Below are 25,747 nucleotides of genomic sequence, written 5' to 3'. Positions count from 1 at the left end.
TTTAAAATAATAAGCAAAATGACTTCTTGTGGCCTTTTTGAGCACTGCTGTGAACAGCAGGCAAGAGAGCACACTGGTACTTGGGCTGTGTGATGCCGTGCTGCAGAGGTAAGGCTGTCTTGGTCTGTGCCAGCTGTGAGCCAGATCCTTTTCTGGACTGTGTTGGTTTCCCTGCATGGAGGGTAGTGATTTTGAAACTTGGAAAGTGTTAATGGTCATCCTTGAGGGGAGGAGCAGTAGAAGAAAAAGTGAAATCTCTTCATTGGCTGCTGCTTTGAGTTTCTGCTCCTTTAGGTTTTACCAGCAGCCTTATCCTAATGAGCCACTTTATTCTTGAGCTTGTCCTCTAGGAACAGGCACCACGTCTCTTAACACTTAATCAATATTATGCTTTCTATGTCGTGAAAAGAACCAGTAAAATCTGATGACTCTGATATTGCCAGTTTAAATATCAGGCTCTTAGGGGAAATGTTTTTAGATGTATTTGCAGCAAACGCTAGGGAACTAAAATGTAAAGGAAATGAAAGTGTGATCTCTGTGGGATTTTTGTAAAAATCACTATGGAATACAGATAGTCCATATCCATGGTGACTTTTGGGGATCTTGAAAGTGCTATTGTTTGTCCCAATGGGAGATACTGGCACCAATTTTAGTCTATTGCTGAACCTAAAAATTAATGTGTTGGACTTAATCCATCTTAGTATTCAGTCTTTAATGTTGTGGGTTTTGCCGTAAGTGATAAGGAAACCTGAGCAAACTATTCCCCTGCGTCTTTGTCAAGAAATGGGAAAATTTTTCTACTTCTTTCATTTAGTTCTCTGATGAGGCTCCTTCCTGGCATTATGTGAGACTATGAAAAGTCTTCTTTACAGAAAAGAAATTATATCCTTTTTTCCATGCCTAGAGTCTCTTCACTTCTATTTTTGAATGCGTATCAAACCTCTGTGGCTGTGTCCCTTTCCAGTCTAGGGTTGTGTCTTAGTAAATCTTTCCCCTGAGGGACAATTTATGCTTACTCTGAATAACAATTTGCTGGATAGGTAATGCTATATTAGCTTGCTTGCATCTACATATCATTAGGGAATCTGACTCTATGCTTCTAGTAGGAGTCTTGGAAGGGATAACTTGTGGTTCATTTTTAGATGTTACTTCACTTTCAGCAGCAGTTGTTGTTGGTCTTGGTCCTGTTCTTTCCCCTTTTTTTTGTTTGTTTTTGGGGGTTTTTTCCACTCTTTGCAGTATTGTACCTTTGACCAGGCTGTTTAACTTCCCATTCAGCAGGAAAAGTATCTTTCCAGGGAGGAAGAGATTTTTAGGAAATTAAGTACTTAGTTTCTGGTGGGATCTGACAAGTACCCGAACCAGTGTGAAAGGGACAGGCAGAGCTGCCTGGCAGGGTGCAGGGGTAGCTGGTCTGTGAGTCTGTCCCCTTGTGATGAGAGCAAGCTGTTGCCTTCAGTGTCAGGCTTGCATCTCTTCAGTCTCATTCCCTTCACTCATGTTGGGTACACTGCTCACTCTCACAACAGTGCTACTCTATAGCTGACTTGAGCAAGCAGGTATAATATTTTCATGGGCAACAAATACAAAAACTCTATTTCAAATTACATACATTTGTGTAGCCATGGAGCACTGCAGTGTGTTTTGTATGGTACATCTGGTAGTTAACTGACTTCTTAAAAAAGACCTTCAGCCTCTACTGCCGGTCCAACACATGGTTTTAATTTGTCTTTGTTCAGAGACTGATATCTCTTCTCTCTGCCACATCAATAAGAAACATGCTTCAAATTCAAGTGGTTTCTCTCCTGAGTGACCTGTTTATATTTTCTTTGCAGTCTTTCTATTAGACTGTGTCCCATCAGTATGAATTGCAGCAGATCAGCAGTGCTACCTGTAGCTTAAGATACAGGGATAAATAACTGATCAAGCCCTTCTCAGCTGTGTCTGTGGCTTTAGTGAAAGGAGGCCAAATTCCTACTGCTTATTTTATGCTGGCTCTAGTGTTTGTCTGATCATCCAGTAAATCAATTCAGCTTGCTAAAAGACCAGAGACTAATCTGGCAAAAAGTCTATGTTTTGGGCTTTTGTTTTGTTCTCATTTTTGCTGGGTTCATAGTCTGAATTGACTCACTTTCTGATTGAAGGGGTTGGTAGAAAGGGGAAAAAGAGGCAAGACTATTCCCACTTGCCAAGTGGCAAATCATGTCATTCACCTTGTCTGGGAAGCAAAAGGTGACCAGCCTGAGCTGGTCTTGCTCCTGGCTACTGGCTGGGTAGGTCACCAGCTGAGCTCAACAAAAGGCATGTTGAATACCAGAGGGGTCAGAGGCTGGATCTGGCTGACAAGCTGGCTCACTCTACCATGGAGCTGCAGTCGGAGAAGGCGATGAGCAAAGTTAACGCTGTAGTGCTGCACTGTATTGTACAGTAGCCTCCCGAGTTTGAAGGAGTTATTCTGACAATGAGTATTTTCACTTTCTTATGGTGTTAGGCTTCCATACATCAAACCTGATACTTGGCAGTACTTAGGTGCTGATGTGCTTTCAAGGGAAGCTTCTAGTCTGAGTTGTGATATGCCCACTTTGTGCAAATATTCCAGTTCTTCCTTTTCTTTAATGATGGCAGATCTTGGTGTGGGCTTGGGGAAGTCAGAGCTGAGTTGACTCCACATAGGACATGAGCATCAAATACTTCCAGAGTATTCTGGATCTGCTACCAAACGAGTATTGTGCTTTGTGGGGTGTTTTCTGCTTCCCTTTCTATCATTGTTTCTTCAAGAGTTTTTAGTCATTAGTATCTATCTTGGTTTTTGTTTCTTTCTTTTCATAACCTGGATGGTCTCTGATACCTTACATAAATAAAATACTATCACATGAAGGTCTCCGGAGAGGATTGTGGCTGCATGCATCTGCAGATGTTCTTGGGAGATGTTACACTCCCCACGTTTCTCTGTATGTGGCCAAACTAACTTATCTCACGTTCATGTTGTATCGTAAAGACTTTTAGTTATTGTGATTAGTTGTAATGCTTCCTCCTTTCAGCATTTTCTGCCCAGTGCTATTGTAAGAGCAATGTATTAGTACATGCCATGACTAACGAACAGTGGTCTTGAACAGAACTTTTGGACAATAATTTTGGTGCTTGGCTCTAACATACTTGTGGATAGCGCCAGTAAATTCTTGACAACTTTCATTTTTATCTCAGTAAATGTAATGCAAATTTTAGATGCTAGTTATAGTGTGTTCATATTAGATGTCACTAGTGACTTTCCTATTGCTCATTTGCAAAAAGCATGTTTGCAGTTTAGGTGGCATTAAGCATGGCTGACTGTGCATGTCTGTAACATGCAGGTGTATTGGTGCTGGGGTAGACAGCTACTTTTTATTTGTGCAACAAATAAAATTGTAAATACTATACCAAGAGTGGAGAATTCCATATTCAAGTAAATCCTTGTAATTTCAGGGGACTTAAAACACAATCAGTGGTCTTGGCAGATGGCCAAGGGCACAGGCGGCTTTTGGAATTCTTCCAGCTGCTAATGGAGTGTGGATTCTGATTAAATTCAGCTGTGGCCACTGAGTCTTGGTCGGCTTGTTTCTGTATGTGTTAATGTGTGCTTTTCTAACAATATTTAATTTAAAAGTCTGTTTTAATACTCAAAGGCAGCTTTACAGTATCCTCACAATGTGGATCTCTCCTATATGTTAAGCACACTAAAGATTGAAACACCAGCAGGCCACTGCGTTACACTTTCTAGGGCTCTCCTATGAAAACTAGCTGTTGTAAAAACTTTGAAATATTTGTGCTGGCAGCCTTGCAGCTTCCAAAGAAACACTGCTGCATTAGTTATGTGAAGTCTGTTCTATTGTTGACATAATTAACTGGTTACAAAAAATAAAATCTAGTATAGCTGAACTGTGGTGTGGTCGATGGGGCCCTTGACAAGACTTCAGGCTGGTACTTTGGATGCAAGCCCACTGGATCGATTGCTCATCCACTTTACTACTGCTGAAATTGTTGTGAGGAAGTGGAATGAGAGGGCCATCCCTTATACTTCAGATTTATCAGTGAAGGGAGGAACGTATTAAAGCAAGGTGGCACGATGAGGTTATTCTTTTAATTTAATTTGGAAGAAATCCGGAATTTCCTAAACTTCAGACCCCAAAGAATAAATATATAAGAATTGCTAGGCTAATGTCAAAGGCAAGTCTAGTTCTGCTAGAGCACTCTTGTTAAAAGGTTGCAAATGCTTTTTACATTGATACCACAAATAGTTTGGGAGAAGGGGAAAGTAGATTACTGTAGCATTTATGTGAGTGCTGGTATGATTGTAGGGAGTAGGTGGCTATATATTGGATTATTTCAGCTCTCTACATAGAAGTACATTAGGATTTTTTTCTTTTTTTTTTTTTTTTGCATTACGAGTTTGTCAGGTCAAGGAGTCAATCTAATTGAATTCAGCAATAAAATCTGAGGTAATACTTTTCATGGAAAATATCATAGACAGTTAATGCAAGAACATAACTGCGTAAGTGTCTACAAAAATGAATGGCTGTGCCTCAGTAAACTTCTTTTAAAGAATTGCTGATGAAAAACCTTCAAATGAGGCTGTATCTCTAAGAGGAATAGAAGTCACCCATCTGAACAATTTGAGAAGCTCTTTGGGTTCTTGTTTAGTTAAGTTTTGTTCTCAATTATTAATGTCATTTTTACAGTACAGTGATGTAACTGCAGTGATGCCATATAGATGGTTTGTGTTTTTTAAATACCTTTTCATACCTTTAGTTTTGTTAAATTCTGCAATATTTGCAGTGTTGTAGGGCACTATTACATACAATATGTTATTGGAGTCTATGAACTTTAAATAATTATTTTTTATTTATTAAAAAAAAGATGGATTTGATGCATTGCTGCATTTCTCTCTCCAGTCTTACTTCTGTTTCTTGTGCTGGTTAGCTTGCAAATTGTTGGAAATGAATAGACACCAGTCTGTTTGCGTAGCAAGTCTTCGAAGTTCCTGCTAAACTTCTCAAGAGTTTCTGATGATACTCCAGCAATATTTACAGCATTGTATCTTTAAGCAAGACTGAAGACATGAACCAAGACTCTAAAGTGAGGAGAGGCTCTTGTGTGCAGAACAGTACCTTGACTCTTAAAAAAATGGGAATGGTTATTGTGCAGAGGAGCTAGAAAAATTAAATTATTTTGAGACTAAGACTAAATGTAAGGGGGGTGAAACTAGAGAGCTATGTTCTGCCCTTCACTGAAAAATGTGAAGTTAAGTGACTTGTTAGTTACTGTGGTGTGGTGAACGTTAGATGCACCTCTTTTGGTGTATTCTACTTCTACTCTGAAGTAATATTGAACATTTGGAAGTGAAGTGTGAATGTCAGTTGGATGCTAAATATGCCAAGTACTAAAATCTTAGGTTAAACACTGAGGTTTTGGGAAAGACTACAGAAATAAAAAATCAATTTTTTTTTTTTTTTTTAATATTTCTGAACCTCCATTTTGTCTTGTGGGTAGATCAAGGTCCTGCCTTTATACTCTTGAACTTCAAGGCCACCTGTTTTGTAATGCATTAGCCTCATTCTGAGCACCATTATTCTAGAAACTGAGAAAACTGATTCTATAACTAATGTAAATTTAATGTTGTGATGTAAATTATAGCTATTCATATCTCTTTTGTATAAGAAGTGATGCACAGTCTGCAGTCTGTGGGTGGGAAAATGAACAATTTGTAGTTCTTGTAGACTTTAACTGTTGTTGTGCAGCACAAGTTTTGTTTTATAATTTGAATGCAATGTTATAGTTACATATGAATTACTTATGTGGAAACTGGATTTATTCCAGTGCTGATATAGTGAAATGAGGGAATGAGTTGGGGAACAAATAAAGTTCAGCTACCACTCTATGTAGTTTAAACAAAACAAAAAACAATCTGGCAGAGATTTAGGAGAGCCATAATTTTATCAAATCCTTGTTTGTGTGTCTGGATTTTTTTGTGTTGTCGTTCCTGCCCCTGCTTTTCTTTTTTTTTAGGGTATTGAAACCTAACTTGAGTCAATGGAAGTGTCTGCTCGTGTAACACATACTGTGGTGTGGACTAGCTACACACTTATCACCACACAGCATGGCTCAAAGAAATGGTAGGTGAGAACAGACTATTTTGCATTCTTTAAAGGAAGATTTAAGCCATTCTAGTCTTTTTTTGTATCAAATACATATTTTAAAGTGTATCTTGTTCAAAAGATGCTATAAAAATAGGAGGGGAAAAAAAGCTGCTTAAAAAGGAAGTAACCAGACAACTCTTAAGACTAAATCTCTCAAGGTAACCTAGAGCATAGTGAGGAGATGGAGATCAATTGTGAAACAGAGTGCCAGTGTGTGCCATCTAGCAGAATTACAAGAGAGCAGAAGAACCTGGGTAGTATGAAGGAGACAACTGGAAGCAAGACAACTGCCTTCAAAGGAAACAAAAAAAAAAGAGCAGAAGAAATGTTCAAATGTGTTAAAATCATGAGTCTAGTAGTCTAAATGTACAAACACAGTGAAAAGTTTGTGGTTAACAAAATTCATCAAAACTGATAATGCTTTCTTCCTACAGATCAGAATAGTTTCACACTGCCTACAGGAATTGCTGATGATCAGGGTGTAAATGGAGCACATACAATAGATACAACTTTTGCAGGGAAATTAAATTGTCTTTGTTCATTGGGGAGGAAACTGAAGTGTTTCCGTTTCTGAACTTTTCTTTGTGGGGGATTCCTTAGCTGATGGGTCTGACACAGTAGAGGCAGGAGAAGTTTGTGGCTGTAGCTGATAATGTGATCAGTAGCAAAGTACGAGGCCAGGGTAGTATTCACTCTGGTTCTAAAAAACTCAAAATAGCAGAATTGCTGATGGCATGTACATTCTTGTATAACTCTACTGTGGTGCCAGGAGTATAGAGAATGACAGGTATGATGCCAGAATTTAGGTAAGGGAGATTGTAGCACTTGCAAGTGCTGGAAACAACCCAGTTAGAAGTGTTACTTCTTATGGTCCCTGCCTGGGAAAAGTCAGTGTGACTTTTGTAAGAAAACCTGTCTTGCAAGCTTGTGAAGACTTTCAAGGGTCAATAACCATGTTTATAAGACTGATTCAGGTTTATCTAATTTCCGGGTGAATCTTGAGAGGGTCCCTCACTACCTTTAAAGGAAGTTAGTAAGCCATAGCATAAGATGACATAGAACATCCAAGTATTAAAGGAAATCAATTAATGACTACTTACTTACTTCTCTATAATATGTGATGTGCAGTTAAAGGCTTTTTGTTCAGTGTACTCTTATTTATGTAAAAGTTTTTTTTAATTATTTAGAATATTTTAATTTAAAAAAGGCTTTCAAGTGACAGCATGAAGTTTAAATGCCTTGAATTCATTATGTTCATGGTGGACTTGTAGTTTCTGGATAGTTTATGATCAGATTCTCTTGCCCTCTTATCATAAAGCAGATCTTATGTGCTTTGTAAAACTAAAATTTAAATTGCTTAGACTGAGCTTACAAGAAAAGATGACTTGAAAAACTAGTAATTGATATTGCTGGAAGTTAGACATACTTCTTGATATAAAACCTCTTAAATCTCATTGATATGACCATATGCAGTCTCAGTTATAAATAAATTTCCATGTATTGTCAGCAGTCTGTCACTCTAGTTGCTGTGCCTGAGAAAGAATGAAAATGTACTTAAGTTTTTTCCTTTATGTGGTAACTTTTCCCTATTTTTTATGTTTCTTGAATTTCATGTGAAATTCAAGCAAGTTGCCTACACACTGCGGCACTGTAGTCTGAACATATTCTGTCATCTTTGGTTTGCCCTGTAATTTTGCTTTTTGGGGTCTGTTTCTGTGAGCAAGCATTCCGTGTCAGAAGTTGTACTGATGAGTCTACAAATGGAAACTGAGACAATGCTTTTACTTTTCATTAGTCAACTTGAATCATCTAAATGTACAAAAGGAAAATTTGACTTCTGTCTTCCTTGGCTACCTGTCAGTGAAGGGAATTGTTCCTGGCACATCAGGGCCACCAAAGGCATCAGTCGAATCTGTGAGCTGCTCAGCATCAGGCTTCATGGATGTGGACGGCATTGGTTCTGTTCCTTGACCAAGTGGCATCACAATGTGTTATTGAAATGTGCAAAACTGTTACATGTAGTGGTCCTGAAAAAATACTGTCTGCATTGTTAGACTTCTAATCTGTAGTTTGATTTGGGGATATTTAGGGTATGGTTTAGGGTTGTAAGAGGTTCTTCCCTTGCTCTTGCCCCTTGATGCATACTCTAAAGCAGTTAATTTATGGTTGTACGACACCTTTGCCTCACACAGGTTTGCTGTGATATGTTGTTAGCTGAACATGTTCCTGCTCTCTGTAAATTGCTTTAAGGATTCAAAGTATATTAAAGGACTTGGGCTACAGTTCAGACTCCAGTAGTTTACTAATATGCTGATGTATCTTGTTAGGTCCAGTAACATGAAGTGTTTATAATCACTTATGTATACGCTTCTACACATACAAGACTTAGTTTTATTCTCCATTTGCTTCTACCTATCTCTTGCATTTATGCAGGGAGAAAGAACAAGAAGGTAGAATCTTCTTTAAGGATAGATATCCAGTCTCAAATTTTAGCAACACCTTCAGGAGGTGCTAAACTCTTGAAAATCTGTAAGGTTACCAACATTTTCTGGTTAGGGAATCCTATCTTTGCAAAGTTGGTCCAATCATTAACTATCATTCTTGAAAACTCTGTTGAACTCCTGTGTTGGACTTAATTCTGCTGCTTAGAAGGAAAAACGTTTTAGTGTAGATTTATTTATCATAATCGAAAAAAGGTGAAAGGGAGTAACTTGTTTATATAGTCTTATCTGATGACTTCTCTAGAAGGAACACAAGCTTAATTTTATTTAATAGTGCTGGATTGGGTAGAATACGCTCAGCGGATGGTGGCTAAAGGGCATGGGAGAAGATATTGCAAGACTGATTCCCCAGCCTGATTTTATGTCTACAAATACTTTCACTTGAGAGTTGAATTAGTATTTCCCCTTAATATTTTGCAGCCTAAATACAGCAGTAACAGCTGTCAGTGCCTCCCCCCCAAAAATTAAGAATACATCTGCCTTGTCTAGAGGGAAAATCAAACTATGAAGCATCAAAAATAAAAGAAAATGTAAGAGCTCTGTAATGCCTTGAAACTTTCTTAAAATGCATAAAGGCAGATGTAAGAGGCAGGTAAGCTGAGATGCTGATCTAAGAAGATCCTCTCCTCTCCAAGAGTGGGATTTGCCCTCCATGCCACTGACTTCAACAGAGTGTGCCCGTCCAGTTTTCCAGATGGATGAAGTGTTCAGATGGCTGCTTTCAGTTTTTGGAGAGTGCATTAAATGCATGTATGAAATGTCTAGGTACCAGTGTTCATAGTGTAGGGACTTGAACCATATGCCATGAGAAAATACATCACAAGGTCTCACCTCTTCCATCCTACTTCTGGCTGCACCAGCAGCTGCCCAGCAGATTGCTTTGGCTGCTGAATTTAACGGAGACCAACAACAAACCACCCATTGCTGCCTTTCTCCTGCCCTTCATTTCTTCCTCCCCCCACTTACAGAAAAACAACTGTCCCCAACAACTATATTTCTGAAGGGTGATGTGAAGTAATCTGAGTGATTTCACATGAAGGGGGGGTGGGGAAGAGGGATGTGATGTGACACTTTTCCTCTTCCATCCATCCTTTTCTCTGAAACTACAAAGCAGTAAGCAGTAGTACCTACTTGTGTTGTTTTGAGGGTCAGAATTAATCCTGCTGTATCCAGCTAATTATTGAATGCATGAGGCAAGTGTGGCTGGAAGCACAGGCTTTTTCCTAGTGGAAAGACGGAGTTGCAAAAGACAAAAGAGGCTGTTTGAAAATAAGCGGACCGGTTTTTAAATAAGCGTTTATTTAAAACCTGGAAGAAAATTGTTCCTCCCTTTAAATTTACTTCATGTCCCTAATACCTACAGAGCAGCATCAGCTGGTGAGTTCCATCCAAAAAATGTGAAAGACCAAATATCAACAGGGCAACCACTGCCGGTTCCCACGTACGTGAAAGTAAGACCTGGGGAAAAAATGAGAACTCATTCAGAGATTGTTTTTAGCTTCAAACTTTTGTGGGTTATATATATGGGCTTCTTTCTGCAAGTGTGTGGACTCGACCTTTTAACTTTGGTCTTACATAAAAACAGATGCCAACAGTGGTCATAGAAACTGAAACTTTACAATAAGGCTTTTTATAAATTAGCAGAAGGTACTAAATTCACACCAGTGTTACTGCACCCTAAAATTCAGTAGTAACAGATTTTTCTATGTTATTAGAGCAAGTAAGGATTTTGGAATAGTGGAAACAATTTTGTTTTCTTGGAGGGGGGTGAAGCTTTATTTTGCTTTTTCAAGACAGTAACCCTTTTATCCTCTTGCAGCTATACCATTTTAGATACCTATCAAGAGAAGATTGTACAAAACAGATGGTAGGGGTAAGTGCTTACAGTAAAACAACAGGAAAATAAACGGCAGCAAGCAATGGTTGTTGGTTTGTCCAGGATTTGCTATGGGTTTGTTTTGGCAGGTCTGTATTCACTTGATTGCCAGCACTGCCCGGGTCTTTCTAACAACAGTTGCCATCAGCTTTAATGTGTAGCAGTAAAGTCTGAGCTTTTAATATTAACAAAATCTTCTTGAACATGTAAATAATCTCAACTTCATTTTTGAATAGGAAAATGAAGAGTGTGCTAAGAACATCAAGATGGCTTTTTTTCTCTAATGAATTTTTACTCCCATTTAACATGTATTGACCATTACTGGACATAAATACAGTAAGAACTGAAATGACAGAAAAATAGTGATTCTTATGAGAAGGTGTACTATGGCTTCCCTATGGAATAAGCCGTGGTTTGACTGAAGCACAGTAGAAAGCATTGTTATAGAATCAGATATCTAAGGCTTTATCTAGTTTCCAGTTAAATCAATAAGACTAACTGATCCTAATGGAGTTCTGATTCTCACTCTGTCCATTTGCTGATGGCTTTGGGAACACAAGGGACTTGATTTTTCTCCTAACTCAATGTAAAAATTATTTCTGGTACTCCCCTGTTGTCCCAGATCTGACTCTGCTGCCAAACGGACTATTAGCAGCTTTATCTGGACCCAGAGTTTGGCCTGCAAAAGCAAAATGTGCCTTGGATGTGTGTTTGCTTTATCTGAAGCAGAGATGTGAAGGTACATCCCTGTTTCACATTCCCCCCATGGCTACCACTGGCCTTGGGAAGGTGGGTGCTCTATCCAGCCTCTTTAAATCTGGTACTCATCACATCTCCCCACCTAGGCACAGGAATTTGTCCTAGTACTTCAGGAAGTGAAATGTATGGTTAAGGATAAAAATAGCAAAAATAGACATTTTTGCCTAGGGTTTCAAAGGCAATGATTTTTGGAGAAGACAAACGTCTCTTTAAAAGGAGATGCCAATGAAGGCATCACCTAATGCCTTTATGCTAATAAGTTACTCAAGCAACCAGTCATCTCTTACACAATATGGTTGAAAACCCATTTTAAAATATTTTTGTGTGTTTTCTAAGTGTTTAATTGACTTAATAGGCAACACTGTCACAATCTTTTTCTGAAGTTGAAAGTTAGTGCCAGTAGCTACAGTAGTTGAAATTTTAAGTATTGTAAGGTATTATTTTCTCAGATTTTAAAGATCAGAATATTAAACTGGAAATAAAAGCTCATTTGCAGCGAATATCTTGATTCAGCCTTTAGACTGTTAAAATTAGCTTTGCCTGGCAGAGGCCTATTTGTAGGTGTTGAGAGGTTGGGGTTTGTTTGTTTGTTTGTTTGTTTAATTTAAGCTTATTTAGCTCAGTAATTTAAAACTACAAGAGTATTCCTTTCTTATTCCACATGTGAATAAAACTGAGGTATGAGAGAATGAAATATGCTATCTCCAAAATCTTGAAAGATAGTGATTAAAAGTAACCACGTTCAGTAGCAAAGCACAGATAACTTAAAAATGTAGCTTTGCTAAAGCCATTAGTCAGGACTGTTTGAGGAGTTATCTTTAGCCAGTTTCCATTTTTAAACTGTTTTTCAGTAAGCTATACAAATTCCGAATTAAAAAGCTGCTTTTTGGTAACAACGGTCAACCGTTATTTTCTAATCTATTGAAAAGTCAGGGAAATCTTTGGTTTCGTTGTGTTCTACAAGTTTACATGTGTGCTTGCATGTACCCTATTACATAGCAAAACACAAAAAAAGTAAAATTAATACAGCGGAAAGTATATTTAGTCAATGGTAAATGAAAATGATAGAGCTCAAGCATTAAGATTAATATGTTTTATATAAATCAAGGGATTTTTGACATAGTTGATGCATCCCTTCAGGTTGTACCCATTCTGTTTTACACAACAGTAGTCTTCTGTTCTGAAATATACTCTTCCTCTGACCTCCTCCTGCTTTATTACTGAACAGGCTTCAAGATTACAAGTGATTAGGTGTGATATCACAAATATGGTTTTCAGCTTGAGATAGTGCATATATACTATTGAGGATTTAGATGCAGAGGCAAAGGAGGAAAACCAAGATGTGTTGTGTTTTGTGTCTCCTTTCTGTAGGAAAACTAGACCACAGAAAAGCTTGAAGATATCTTAGAAACTTAATCCTTTAAGCGTATGTAGGCCATATATAAGGACAAGGAGAAAGGGAAGCTGCACCTCATTCTAGAAAATAACCTTTTTTTTTCTTGCTAAAAAGCAAGGACTTAACAGTATTTAATACTTCTGCAGAACCAAAAATACTCATATTACTATGTAAGTATGTAAATATGGTTTATGAGCATAGCTAATTATTCATGGTTGATGAACATAGCTAATTCTTATTCGTTTGTCATCACCATGACTGACAAATGAGAAGAAAAAAGTAATCCAAAATTCTCTTAACAAAACCATCAGACATTGTTCTGTACAACACTGTGAAAGTTTTGTTTTTCATTTCCTCATATTAATAAAGTATTTTATTAAAAAATCTGAAAGACGACAGAGCTGGTTTATCAAACAACCTGCTCAAGACTTGCTGCCTCTGTAGAAAGACAATTCACATTTTTGCAATGGTTATTCAGTACAGGTGTTTGGTCTGCAGGTAGTGCAGGACTTCTACTAACCACTGCAGGTCAGGTCTATGTGCTGCTGCACAAGCCAGAGTTTAGCCACTTAAATCTAGGGGAAGTAACGGGTGCAAACTGGTTTGTGGTGGTGGTGTTTAATATATTCAATTCCCATCAGCTGTGCATTTTAATCCACATGCATTAGAACCTAAAAACCAGAAGTTTTAAGTTGTTTTGTGAGTGCTCATAGACCAGGTGTTTCTGAATAGAAATTTTACATCTTAACATTAGTGTCATAGTCTGTTTTATTTTCTTAGCTGAGTTTTACTGTAAAATTCTTGTCCATGCAGGGTAGTTGTTATGATAGCATCTGACTCAAGGTTTGGAATGGGGGATGGGGTTGTTTCCTGTAAGTAGAGAAGGGTCAGACTGTACCATGGTTCTATTTAGGATTATAATCACTTTACACTGCAATTTTCCATTTTGGACTGGAGGATTACTGTTCTGTATGGTTACCTTTAAAGCATTTCAGTCTTATTTTGTTACTGACTGTTCATAATGCATGCTTTTGAGGTATTAAAAGGAATTTGATCTTCACATTTTTCTTACAATTTTGATTAAAATAATACTGCAGGACTTTTAAATGGATCATAAATAACAACTGTAACAACTTTATCATGCCTCTCTTTTTAAATGCTTTTTGTAAATGATGACTATTTAGAAAAACACTCTTCTGTGACAGGTAAATTAGAAGAAATCTAGCTTACAGACCAGCACTTAAATATTTTAACATGTAAATTAGTCTAGATCCTATAGTTATCTCTGTAGTAATGGAGAAAGAGCAGAAACCAGACCAGCCTGGTGGTGTTTATGTAGCCTCAGAGCACTGTGTGTGACAGTTAATGACACCATGTTCCTCCCGAGATGGGAATGGCTGGTACAGATCCTGCGACAATGAAAAAACGTCTTTGTGTGAGTAGGCAATTGAAGATTTCATGAAAGAATTCAAACTGACAATAATTTCCATTGAACTTTCATTCTAAACCCTAAATATTGAGGCCCCAGAGAAAACAATAGTGAGCCAGTTGTAGCATAACCTTTACTCAATAAGTTACTTGTTTTTTAGAATACAGTGCTTTGTTTACAAGTTTCTTTGAAAACTTAAAAACATAGGGAATATGAAATTCAGAGCTAAATAGCTCGTGGAAATGGAATAGAACATCAGTTACTGCTTACTCAGAGAATGAATGCTGTCCTTTTGGACTGTGTGTTTCTGAAGTAAATAGCAAATAACACAGGTTCCTACAGCAGGAATTGGTGCAGCTGTGACTGTGTGTGGGATTTCAGACTTTCCTTAATCAAATAGTCTTTACTCGTATGATATACCCCAATGAGCAGGTCAGTTTGCAATCCTAGTAATGGCCTGAATTTATGCTCTCTATCCTAACCATCTCTTATAATAATAATAAAGAATAAAAAGAATGCTAGTAATTGTTTTGATACCTGGTTGTGTGAATTAGGTGAACAATAAGGGGGTTTTTTTGGTCGTTTTATAAGCATCTCTGAGATAAAGATTGCTTAGCAGGAAACACCTGAGAAAAATTTTCTACATAGCTCTCTTGGTGCTAGAAACAGCACTCAATTCCCATTTTTACTGTTTCTTCAGGGGTTAAAAATGTTTGTTAACCAAGTTGTATATCTCAGTAATGATGTTATCTGCCCTGCTTTCTCCTTCCTTATGAAGCTTTATCATTATAATAGTTTTTGTATGAAGTTGAGGGGAAAAATGAGTATGTTAATTTGTTTGTCTGAACATTTTCTGCCAGAAAATAATGCATGTTGAGAAAAATTATGTAAATGACAAAGGATATTGTTACCCTTACCAGCAGTAGATGTTTTAGGACTGAATTTTCTTTCCCAAGAAAGACCTCACTCATTAGTTGTAGTTTGTGTTGTAGCAGGATTAGGAGGTGCTCCATTGCTTGAGAGCTGAATACTTGTACCTACGTCTCAGTAATCCTTTGTATTAATCCTTCTTTATATTCTCTGATACATTTGAGATAACATGGTGTTTTAATTCATTGCAGGTAGACCTCAGGAGCTTCAAGCTTCTGGGTTTCTTGTTGCCCATTTCTGCTCTTCCATACATTTGTATCACAGTCTGTAAAAGTTGGGTTTTTTATATGATACAATAACCAGTAAAAAGTTTTTCAGTCATCTAGTTGCACAGAGTAAGTGGAGCCTCCAAAGACAAAATGTGGAATGCTGGAGCATGTTGATACTGCTATAAGCTGCTAGTGAGCTGTAGACTTTAAAAGAAAAACAGGCAAGGCTCCTTAAAATGGTAATTTCTGCATTTTTTCAGTAGAAGTGTTTGAAAAATGTGATGGTTTGATAAAGCACCAGAACAAACAAAATACAAATACAAAATCTGGTTTTATGGGTTGAAGGAGTACTGAAAATAACAAATTCAGTAGTATCAAGGAAAAAATCTTACACAAGCACTGTTATCTTCCTGAGAAATATCAAGTCATTCCCGTTGTGGTGGTGTGCTCTTTTAAATTACGTGCATCCTTGTCAGAGCAGCATCTACAGCTGATCTGATAACAAGAGGTTAGCAATTAAATGGATCCTTTGATTTCTACCGTGCTGTCAGCTGATGATAGTTGGCATGAAACAGAACATGGATTCTTGTGGTATTGTGTGATCTCTACAGCTCAGGATTGTGCAGAGGGGAAGAAAAATACTCCTTTTCATTCTGGCGTCGTGCAGTATGTGATCAGAGCAGCATAGTCTGCTTCTGTTAGCCTACGCTCATCTCTGATGCTTTAAAAAAAATCACTGCATCTCTCAGGTAATTTCTGAATGTTGTCATTGTCCTTGTCAGGATTCACTTCCTTGCTGTAGCAGGACTAGCTACAAGAGAGTGGCAAGGCAGGTGGCAGTGGTCCTGATTGTTCCAAAACACTCCCAACAGCTTGTAGTGCTTGGTGGTGTGGGAGTTAATCTCCTAAAACTGCCCTTATCCAGCAGCCTCGAAGGAGCTGCACAAGCCACCGCATTTTCCTTGTCATCAATACTGTAGGAGGAACAGCAATCTTATTTGTAGTCAGCTTAGAGGTTTGGGAAATGGTGCTTTCTCCCCTAGAATAACAAAAGATCGGTCAGACTGGTAGCCCATAGGCACAGTAACTGCTGCTGTGTGATGTTGTGCTCCCTGGTAACTCAGCCAGAGATGGGATGGGACTGAGCTCTGAAAAGCCTAGGATACCAAACCACAGTAGTGATGGTGCTTCAGGAATGAATAAAGGGATTTCCTCCATGTGGAAGAAATTATTCATGTAATGAACAGTCAGCTTCTTACATTTAATGTGCGTAGTTTCCTCATCAACAGTTACTCAGTAAGAGAGGACAGAAAACAAGGCTGTAGTATTTTGTTATATTGCCTACTCTAAATTTCATAAACTGCACTTCAATATGAATCTGTTAAAATCTGTAAAATACAGTTTTTCTAGATCTTCAGTTTATTATTTATCAGGCACCTAAAAGTTTGAAAGTGTATATTGAGTGAAATATAGTCAAACTCTACAGTCTTGCACTACATCTCCTCTAGTCCTAATCTGTAGTCAAGGACACGGGGAGAATATTTTGTGGGGTGATTTTACTATTCATATTTTTAGATATATCTTCATTACTTTGAAATCTTTGGGATAATTAGTAAAGCTTGGCACTTGTTCCTTTTTAAGAAGTCCTTAAACCTTTAATTCAGTCATAGTACATGTTTTGCTGCAGCACCCTGTAGTTCTCAAAATGCACAGTAGGGATGCGTGAAAGTCAGGAGTTGGCAGAGCATGTGCCAATATGTTCCAGTAGGTTTGCACAAATGTTATCTTCTCTATCAATTCTGGGGAAAAAATGCTGATCTCGAATTCATGCTAGCTTTGTCGCTGATCTCCAAGAAATTTAATGCAATTTGTATACATGAGAAACTCCTATTGAAAAGACAAAACAAGGCTGAATTGAGAATAAAATGACTTGTTAGAAAAGTCTGCTCCAAGGTTCTTGCATCTGTTTGCAGTGATAATATTTATCACGAGAACAAAACTGTTGTGTAGTTTCAAGTTCTTGAGTTGGAGGGAGTATTATTGTTTTTTTTTTTTTTAATGTACTAAAATAATGAAATAATAATAGTTGAAGGCAGGCTCAACCCTTCTATTTTTGTCCTCGTTCTTTTTGCTTTGAGATTAAGCCATCAGTGGAAGGTAGCATCCAGCTCAAAGACTTCTCCTCACTTGGTTAAGAGATTTCTAATACCCTTACGAACACTGACGGTATTCTGACTGACAGTAGTGTGAGTACTTGGACTACCCTGTTGCTACTGCTAGTAGTGTAAGTGCAAGAGCAATACTTAGGTCTGTGCTTCCTAAAAGTGCAATCTTTATAGCTGCTGGAGTGGGTTTTGTAGCCCAGGTGAGGCCTCTAAGTGGGCAGGGTTTCACTGCTGTGTGGGTGGGGCCTATTAAATAGATACCTGTGTGAGCTCCTATTGCTTCTGTCTAGACCTAAGTAAAATTTTGGGTCTGATAAGGTACTTGCATGTATGTTCCCAGCTTTGCAGCTTGCTTCCCACTTGCTGCTGGAGGAAACTTGAAAAACTTGCCTTGTGTTTCCATATCTTGTTGAGGATTGATTTGGATTGATTTATAAGATCTGAGCCAGCTGAGGGGCTTTTAATGCATTTTATGTTTTCAAGTTGGGGGTGGGTACTTTTAAACTAATTTTTAAGCTTTCAGAAAGATTAGTGCTATAATTAAATACAGGATTTCTCATAAGAATCCCTGATTTCATGATATTTTCAGGGAAATACAGGTAGCTTACTACTCAAGACTGTGCAGTTTCACACTGTTTGGTGTTAATGCTGCCTTTAAACAGACAGTGAGACATAACTTTAACAATATGTGATTTTTCTAGTACTAATCATGTATTATGGGTGTATGTAGGTAGTACAGTGGCAGTTACTTCATGAGTTAATATCAACCAATAAATGTGGTGGTTCATAAAGATTTTTATTTTACGTCTTTCAAATAACTAGAAATTATTTGAAGAGGTAAAGTAAAAAATTTAATAAACTATAGACTCCATGTACAACGCTAAATACCCCTGTTTAAGCAAGTTATAGAGGGATTTGCTGCAAACATTTGTTTTTGTTGGTGGTTTGTCTTGGGTTTTGTGTTTGTTTTTTTTAATATTGAGGAAAAGCATCATTGCATTTCTTGGTTAACTGAAGATATTCCACAATAATCAGATACTAGAACCTACTGCTAGCATAGCAATGCAGAATAATTTGAGAAAAATTAGTTTTATTAATTCAGTCTTTGAAAGCTATAGCTAGATCTCATCAAATTTCTGGAGCTTCAGAAAATTATATGGCATGTGTTATGTCATTTGCTTATTTACAATTGTAGTCCAACAATTTAGACTGTCACAGTCATGTCCCATTGGTCTCCTGAAAAAGTCCCCCTCAGTCTGAGGCAAGACACAGTTGCTTAGATCCAGTTGATAATTTGGCATGAATGAATGAATGGAAAGCCTTGAAATGGACAGAAGGACTCTTGTGGGGTCGTGCTGTGGACTGCTCAGGAGGAAATACTGCTTGCCATCATGCCATGTATCATCCCATCCCTCTCTCTAGTGCTGGCTTTGGCACTGATATGTTACAGTGGTGAGCCATTTCAGCCAGTTAACCTACTGAAAGGAGAAGGAGGAATCACAGTCACTGTTCCTGTGGCTCAGCAAGAGCAGAACACCTGCAGGAGACTGGCTGGGGGTGAGTGGGGAACGAGGGGAGAAGCACAGAGGGGGGATGCACTAGGATTGTCTTGGGCTCTTTGCAACTCTCCACCAAAAATTGCGTTGATATTAGGTACAACAAATGATTTGTATGGAAAGTGGTTTTCAGGGAAAAAGGGAATATCACTTGGGGGACCTTTTGTCCTTTCTTCTTACTGAGGCTTTACAATTTTTGTTGTTCAGCTTATAGAAAAGCAGTTAAATTTAATTCAGAAAGCAGCTGACTTAGCTGTTCCTTGCAATAATAAGATTTAGGTCAGAAAAGATTGGAACAAGAATAACACTGTTGAATTTGCAGTGCTTTACTTACAATGTAGGATTGCCGTTTTACTCATATTATTGCTCAGTCTTTTGTTTCCCTTCCAAATCACTGTGTATGAAAGGCCAGGTAACCTTCTGTTGGTTTGTTTATTTAGAAACATGCACGACTACAAAGATAGTTGGGCAGATGATTTGTTCAAAACAACTTGTAATTCTAAAAATAGCTAGTTTAGGTTGAGCGTCATGCTGATACCTTGGGGGTTGCCTGGATTTTTTTTTGCTTTCTTCCTTCCTACCATCGAGTTTCACTCTCCTTCATTTATTTTCTTTCTACAGCTTTTGGCTTTTCTTCCCATTGACCTGTCAGTGTCAGTGGGTATTTCCATTAATCTTCTGTAGTTCAGATTCTGCAACCTAGCCCTCAGTTTCTTGGCTACATGGGAAGACAAACACTGAGCATCTGATTCACCTTTTTATTTCAGTGTGTTTATGAGGGAGCTCCACAGACATGATTGCAGATACTTTTTATCCACCAGCTTTGGGATAAAAAGTCATACAGGAGCTTATAACATGATGACTGTGCATCCTGTCTGGTGTCAGGGAACACCAGTCTGCTACATTTTGGCCAAGACACTCATGGCTGTAATTATGTCAAACTCAGAAACACTAAGGGTCTCTTCAACACTGCTTACCTGTCTGAACGCCTAAGACTCCAGTCAAAGGCACCTTTACTTTGAAGATCTTGTCTTTAAAGAATCTGTCCTACCTTGCAGGTTCCATGCAGTATTAGTTTGTCTTGAAACTGAATATTGACATCAGCGTTAATTCTGTTATGCAAACAACAGAGGCTTTTTTTTCCCTCTTCTAGATGAAAGAATTGTTTTGTTCTTTCTGTTTTAAAGGCCTTGGCTTGTTTTATCATGAATCCAGTGTCTTGGTGTGGCATTTCATAGAAAGGGAAGGCTACCCACAAAAAGCCTGCTGTTAAACTAGTTTAATCTGTTCTGCTTTCCTTAGTTACTGATGATTCAGCAGAAAACCGAGAGATTGTTTTGGAAGAGACCCTGACGTGCATTTAAAAAAGGTACCAGTACCATCGAGATGAGTCCCCATTCTTGACTGCCAAAAAGCATTTGCAAGGAATCTTTTTCGTGATTGTAAACTCTTACACATTTTTTATAATAATTGCTTGCTCATCTTGATTATGTCCACAACCATGGATTTTTATGTCAAACCCAGTCAAAGGCTTCCTGCAGAACACAGTTTGAGAGGGAGGGGGAGAAGGAAATCAAGATGTTTGGACTTAAATGCTGCTTTGCCGAAAGGCAGAGATCTTTACTGGAGCTGTAACACTGGGAGGCAAGTGACTGTGCATTGTGAACAGAGCATCCTCCTGTGATTGCCCTGGTCCTCTCAAAGAGCAAATCCAACCTGTAATCAGTTAATTATTTACATTGCACATAGAAACTATATTTACTGTATTTTATCAGTTGCATTCTTCCTTTTCTGATAAGGTAGATTACTGCTTCTGGAGCTTGAATGTGTTTTGATTTTTCCAGAAAAAGAAAACAGTGGATATTTTTAGCACAAGGCTGCTTTGCAGGTTGTTCATCACCATGTTGCTAAATGGCTCCTCACCAAAGCGACAGCAGGTTTTTGCCTCTGTGCTCTTAAGATATATGTGTTGCTTTTTTTAAAGAGTTGATCTAAGGCCTATCAAATCCTTCCTAAAGGTATAGTTAAATACCTTCAGTTCATTAACCATTTCGCAGTGCTCCAGCTACAAATATTTTCATTCAGGCAGTGACAGATAAGAAAAGCACAACTTCTCCTTGAATGGCAGCACTCACTCTTCGTTTTCAGTAACTCAGATCTCTTAACTAATGAACAAAAAAATCTCACTAAATCAAAATTGATGTGATTATAGGTTAAACAATACATCCAGGATTTTATATTTAAAGTCTTTAGAAGGCTTTCTAAAATTACAGCAAAAGTAGGGGCAAATTGCTGCACGAAATAGAAAGATTTTGCATGAAAATTACACATGGTAATAATTATACACTAATCAAAGAATTAGACTCACTCCACGTGAGGTGGAAAGTCTTCTGGCATGGTTAAGACTTCAGGAAAGAGTAAGTAGTTTTTGGCAGTATAAATATGTTTACTAGTTGCTTTTTCCAGTCTAGGATTCTTTTGCTAATTACTTTATTTTTTTGCCTTTTCCCTACCTGTCCTATTATTAAAAAACAGTTAACAATTCATGGCTAGTTGTACAATACTGTTTTAAGACTTCAGGAAAAATAATACACTTATTTAAAAAGAGAACAGATCTCAAGCTAGTTACAATGTAAATGACTAATAATTCAGATGTAGACTTGAAACCAGGAAAATATTTTTTGTCAATAGCACTGCATATTTCATGTTCAAAGGTGTTGACAAGACACATGCTTATGTATAAAAATCACATCAAATGAAGATTAAGAAACCAAAACTAAGGCTTTTTACTTTTTCATCTTCTTCCTTCCTTCTCTTCCCCCTCCTCAACCTGCAGTGAGAATTACTATTAGTTCAAAGTGCTTGCACAGGTCTAGTCTTTGCAAAAAGAGCAGCTGCTCACAGGCCTTTTGCTTGTTCTGGTTTGAGTTTTTTCTCCTGGCACCTTTGCATGTCCGCTTTGCTGTTTGCTCATGTGACTATCTGTATTTATATTCTCTGCAAGGTAAAATGTATTTTGCATAAGAGTCAACAATCTTTATCCTTGGTCTCCAAAAATTGTTCATACTACATAATAGTTCCCAGTAAGTAGGTGCTTTGCAAATATTTGAATAGCAGAGTAGCAAAGGAATGATAAGTGAAATCCTCTGTGCTTCTACAGTAGCAGATGTCTAGAGCTGAATTTGTCACACTCAACTCCACTTGGAATTGAAGCACCCCTTTCTCTGCTCTAGGGGCATAATATCTTATGGCTTGTTTTAAACACTTCACCATGACAATATCATTCTGGACTCAGTTTATTGTTGGCTAGATCTCCACCATGATAAGTGCCCTGAGCCTTATGCCTCATCTCATGTTATTTCCATGGTCAGTTGAATTTTGCTCAATTAATGGTTGCAGAAATTACTTACAGCTTTAATTATTGCATTGAATCTTAAGGCAACCTACAGTTAAATCCTTCAATAATGTAATTTCTGCCTGGGGAAGACCAAAGTTTGTTAAAGGAGGATAGAGGAAGGAAAGTGAAGCAAATGAGAAATTTGTAGGTGTTTTCTGTATTTCCTGTAAATCAGGAGTATTAAAGGCTGATTTTGGAGCGGATAAAGAAGACAGGAGGTTAAGAGGATGCTAACTTAACTTGGTGTGAACACTTCAGGCACTTCATGGTCACGGTATAGCTGTCAACTAGTAACAACCTCTGGCAGGTTGGATCTTGGATTTAATTTACACTTGTGAATGGAAAATGTTTAATAGTAACTGAAAAAGCAACCAGTCTGACCGGTAAGTAGATGCTAGTGAAGTGCCTCGCTGTTGTTTTGGGTGTGGGGTGTTTGTTTCTTTTTTAGTAAAAGCACCCAAGTAAACCACTTTGGAAGTGCCTCCACCTCAGCTAGTGAATGCCAGATTTGCTTATGGTTTTACTGCTTGCCCGGAGGCGTTAATGTAAGCAGGGCACTTAAGTGTACTGTTAAAAAGCACTTTGTGGCCAAATTCAGCCTGCTACTCAGATGCCTTCTTTCCTTATGTTACTAATGTAATCTGTAAGTCTTAGTAAAGTAAAAAGCAAGTTACATAATTTTTTTTCTTTGTTGAAACAATCTACTTAATGTTTTAAATATTATTTTCCTCTTTATTGCACCAAATGCCTCCAACATACTTTTAAGGTGTTAACAACAAAGTGCATGCTTTAAGGATAAATTAAACTTGTGTTTTTCCCAAGGTTCTATAAAACAACAAAGCCAGTAATTTGTGAGCTCAGTTTTCCTTTAAGCACCCTCCTTTCAAAGAGTCTGCTACAAAAAATACTAAAATGATCAATTGTATAAAGATGGGATAGATGCCGTTAAGGAGCCACATAAGCATTTCAATAATTTTACTGCAAATACATTTCTTCTCTCTGAGTGGAGCCTTAAGTCCTCCTTGTGGGCTGGACTTTTTACTTTCTTCGGGGCACTCATTAAAACAGAACTGAAATGTTTGGTATGCTGAGATGGTCTCAGGAGCTGAAAGAGGGTTATTGCAGTGATACTAGTTCAGAAAATATTGTTCCTTTTTTTCAAAAACAAAGAAAACTTAAAGCTGATGACAGTTTGTGGGTTAGAGGTTCTGAAAGGGAAATTGGACAACAGTTATTTTCATATCACTCTCCAGCATTTACTCTATCAGGAGATTCTTTAAATAGCAAAATTCGTACTTTCTAAAGTTCAGGTTGTTCCTGTTTTATGTCACTGACCTTTAATTACTTTCTGGGGCTGTAAGAGCCATATATTTTATAGAAAAAACATGTCTTGCACAGTACCAGTAGTCAACAGTAAATTCATCATTTAATGCTAGCTTATTTATATCTGTTGTGGATTTTTATTTTGACTGTAACTTAAGAGAGATCTCAATGACAATTAATGCTACTTCAGTTTGAAAAATGACTTAAATAAATCTCTGCTGGTAAGGTTTTTCTCCATGTTCAAACCTCAGTCAGAAACATCGTCGAGCTAGTTCTTGGAAGCACAGACTTTCCAAAATTGAACACAGTTCAGTGGGAGCTGTTTAACTTGGATGTTCCTGAAATCCAGGCGAGGAGTACTCTAAAGTAGGCACCCAAAAATACATGGAAGGCTGGGTGCAGAAGACCCAGGTGCACAAGCAGAGTTGATAGACAAGAGCTGTTCTGTGTTTTCAATTTGCTTGTGGAACTACTCCTTCCAAAACAGCTTGTACCAATGTCTCTGGCTCTCGTGAGATGAAATAAGCTACAATGGCAGAAGTGTAACTTTTTGCTGGCGTAAATTAGACTCATTTTGTGGTTTTCTGGTGATACTATCAAGTGCAGAGCCAGCTCTAACTACATTACAACCTGAATAAAACTACTAATTTTCAGATGGTAAACGAAAGTAAAATAATATGAGAATACAGTATTCTTTATATACAATTTTCATGTGTACTAAAACTTCAAAAGAAGTAACTCAAATGCCATCCTGGCTGGCACCAGTCCTTAATTCCACCTTACTGTCAAGGAAATTTGGCTGCTTTCCTTGTGGGATTCATCAGAACTAGTCATGCTCTCTTTAACATGTTTTATTTCATTAAGGAATCACTGAGAAACAAAACCTCTGCTTCTACAGAGAGGGATAAATTATCTCAATTCTTTGTCAATACCTATGTATGGGTCCCTCTAGAGCCTATTTGCACAGCAGGTGATGCTCAGGGGCCCTTGTGTTGGAGCAAATGGAGGACATTTCCTCTTAGGCAGAGGAACAAATATGGAACAAAAATATTTATTCTCGCTTCTAGGTCTTTCAGTCCTGTGTCTGGTAAGCGCAATCAGTGCTACAGTTAGAGAGATCACAGTATGACAGCATCTGTTTATCCATCATTCAGTATTTTAAGAGATTAGTACAAGGCTATTCTTAGCACTGGCAGATAGATGGTATGTTATTTTAGAATGTGTATTTATTTAGTGTTTTCTTTGATGGTATCTGTGTTAGTATTTGAGGTCACTTGAACCAGCCAGGGCTGTATGAGTCATCTTTATCCCATTAAGTTTACACACTGTGGTCCAAAACATTTCTTTTTTACTTCTTTTTTTTTTCTTTTTTTTTTTTTCCGTGGATTATGACCCTAGAAAAACAACACATTCTTGTATTCTGCCAAGTGCAGCTCTCCTCAAAATTGGCTTTAGTTGATCTGTCTTGCCTTCTGGACTTATCTACTACTAGGCAGTAGAAGTGGGAGGGAGGCAGTACAGAAAGCCTGAAAACAAGAAGACGTCCTTGCAGTGCTGGCAGCCTTCCTGTGTTTGAAGCCTGCAAAGATGTCTTCAGCATAAGGAAAGCAGAGATGAGAATTGGAAGGATAATCTTCCTAGCTGAAAAGTTCAGCAGAGCTTTTGGTTGCACTGCCGCTTGAATTCGAATTTCAGATTTGTGATATATTTGTGATATAAAGTTTGTTGGCTGATAAAGAGTTTATTGATGGTCATACATAACTGCAACTGTAAACCTAGACAGAGATAGTGTTCTTCACTATTTGTTTGTTGCTTCAAACTTTGAAGTTCTGCAAACCTAGACTTAAGTTTTTCTTTTTATGCTTTGGGTCACTGCGGTAAATGTATTTTTTTCTTATAGCTGGGTGTCCAAGATAGGATACTTCTGGTTTGTATTTGATAAATATATAAAATTTGTTATGAGTTTTCTTTTGTATTGAGGCAGTAAATTTATCTGGTAAAGATGTGTAAATGTTGAAAACCTGTCATTACAG

At 37.8% G+C, this 25,747-nt stretch overlaps 1 protein-coding gene across 3 annotated transcripts in view; it reads left to right on the top strand.

Moving 5' to 3' along the window:
• The window catches only part of PIP4K2A (phosphatidylinositol-5-phosphate 4-kinase type 2 alpha), a 105,203-nt gene that overhangs the window by 13,876 nt on the left and 65,580 nt on the right, over positions 1 to 25,747 (top strand). The window contains exon 2 of one of the 3 annotated variants that reach the window (XM_032696845.1): positions 6,043 to 6,149. The exons of the other annotated variants lie outside the window; for them this stretch is intronic. Coding sequence (XP_032552736.1) covers positions 6,147 to 6,149 — 3 coding nt within the window. The 5' untranslated portion in view covers positions 6,043 to 6,146. The remainder of the gene's footprint in view (positions 1 to 6,042; positions 6,150 to 25,747) is intronic. 3 annotated transcript variants of the gene reach the window in all.

This window comes from Chiroxiphia lanceolata, chromosome 1 (genome assembly GCF_009829145.1).
Source record: "Chiroxiphia lanceolata isolate bChiLan1 chromosome 1, bChiLan1.pri, whole genome shotgun sequence".
Lineage (NCBI taxonomy): Eukaryota > Metazoa > Chordata > Aves > Passeriformes > Pipridae > Chiroxiphia > Chiroxiphia lanceolata.
Note: the sequence above shows the minus strand (reverse complement) of the source record. Positions and strands in the feature narration are given on the sequence as shown.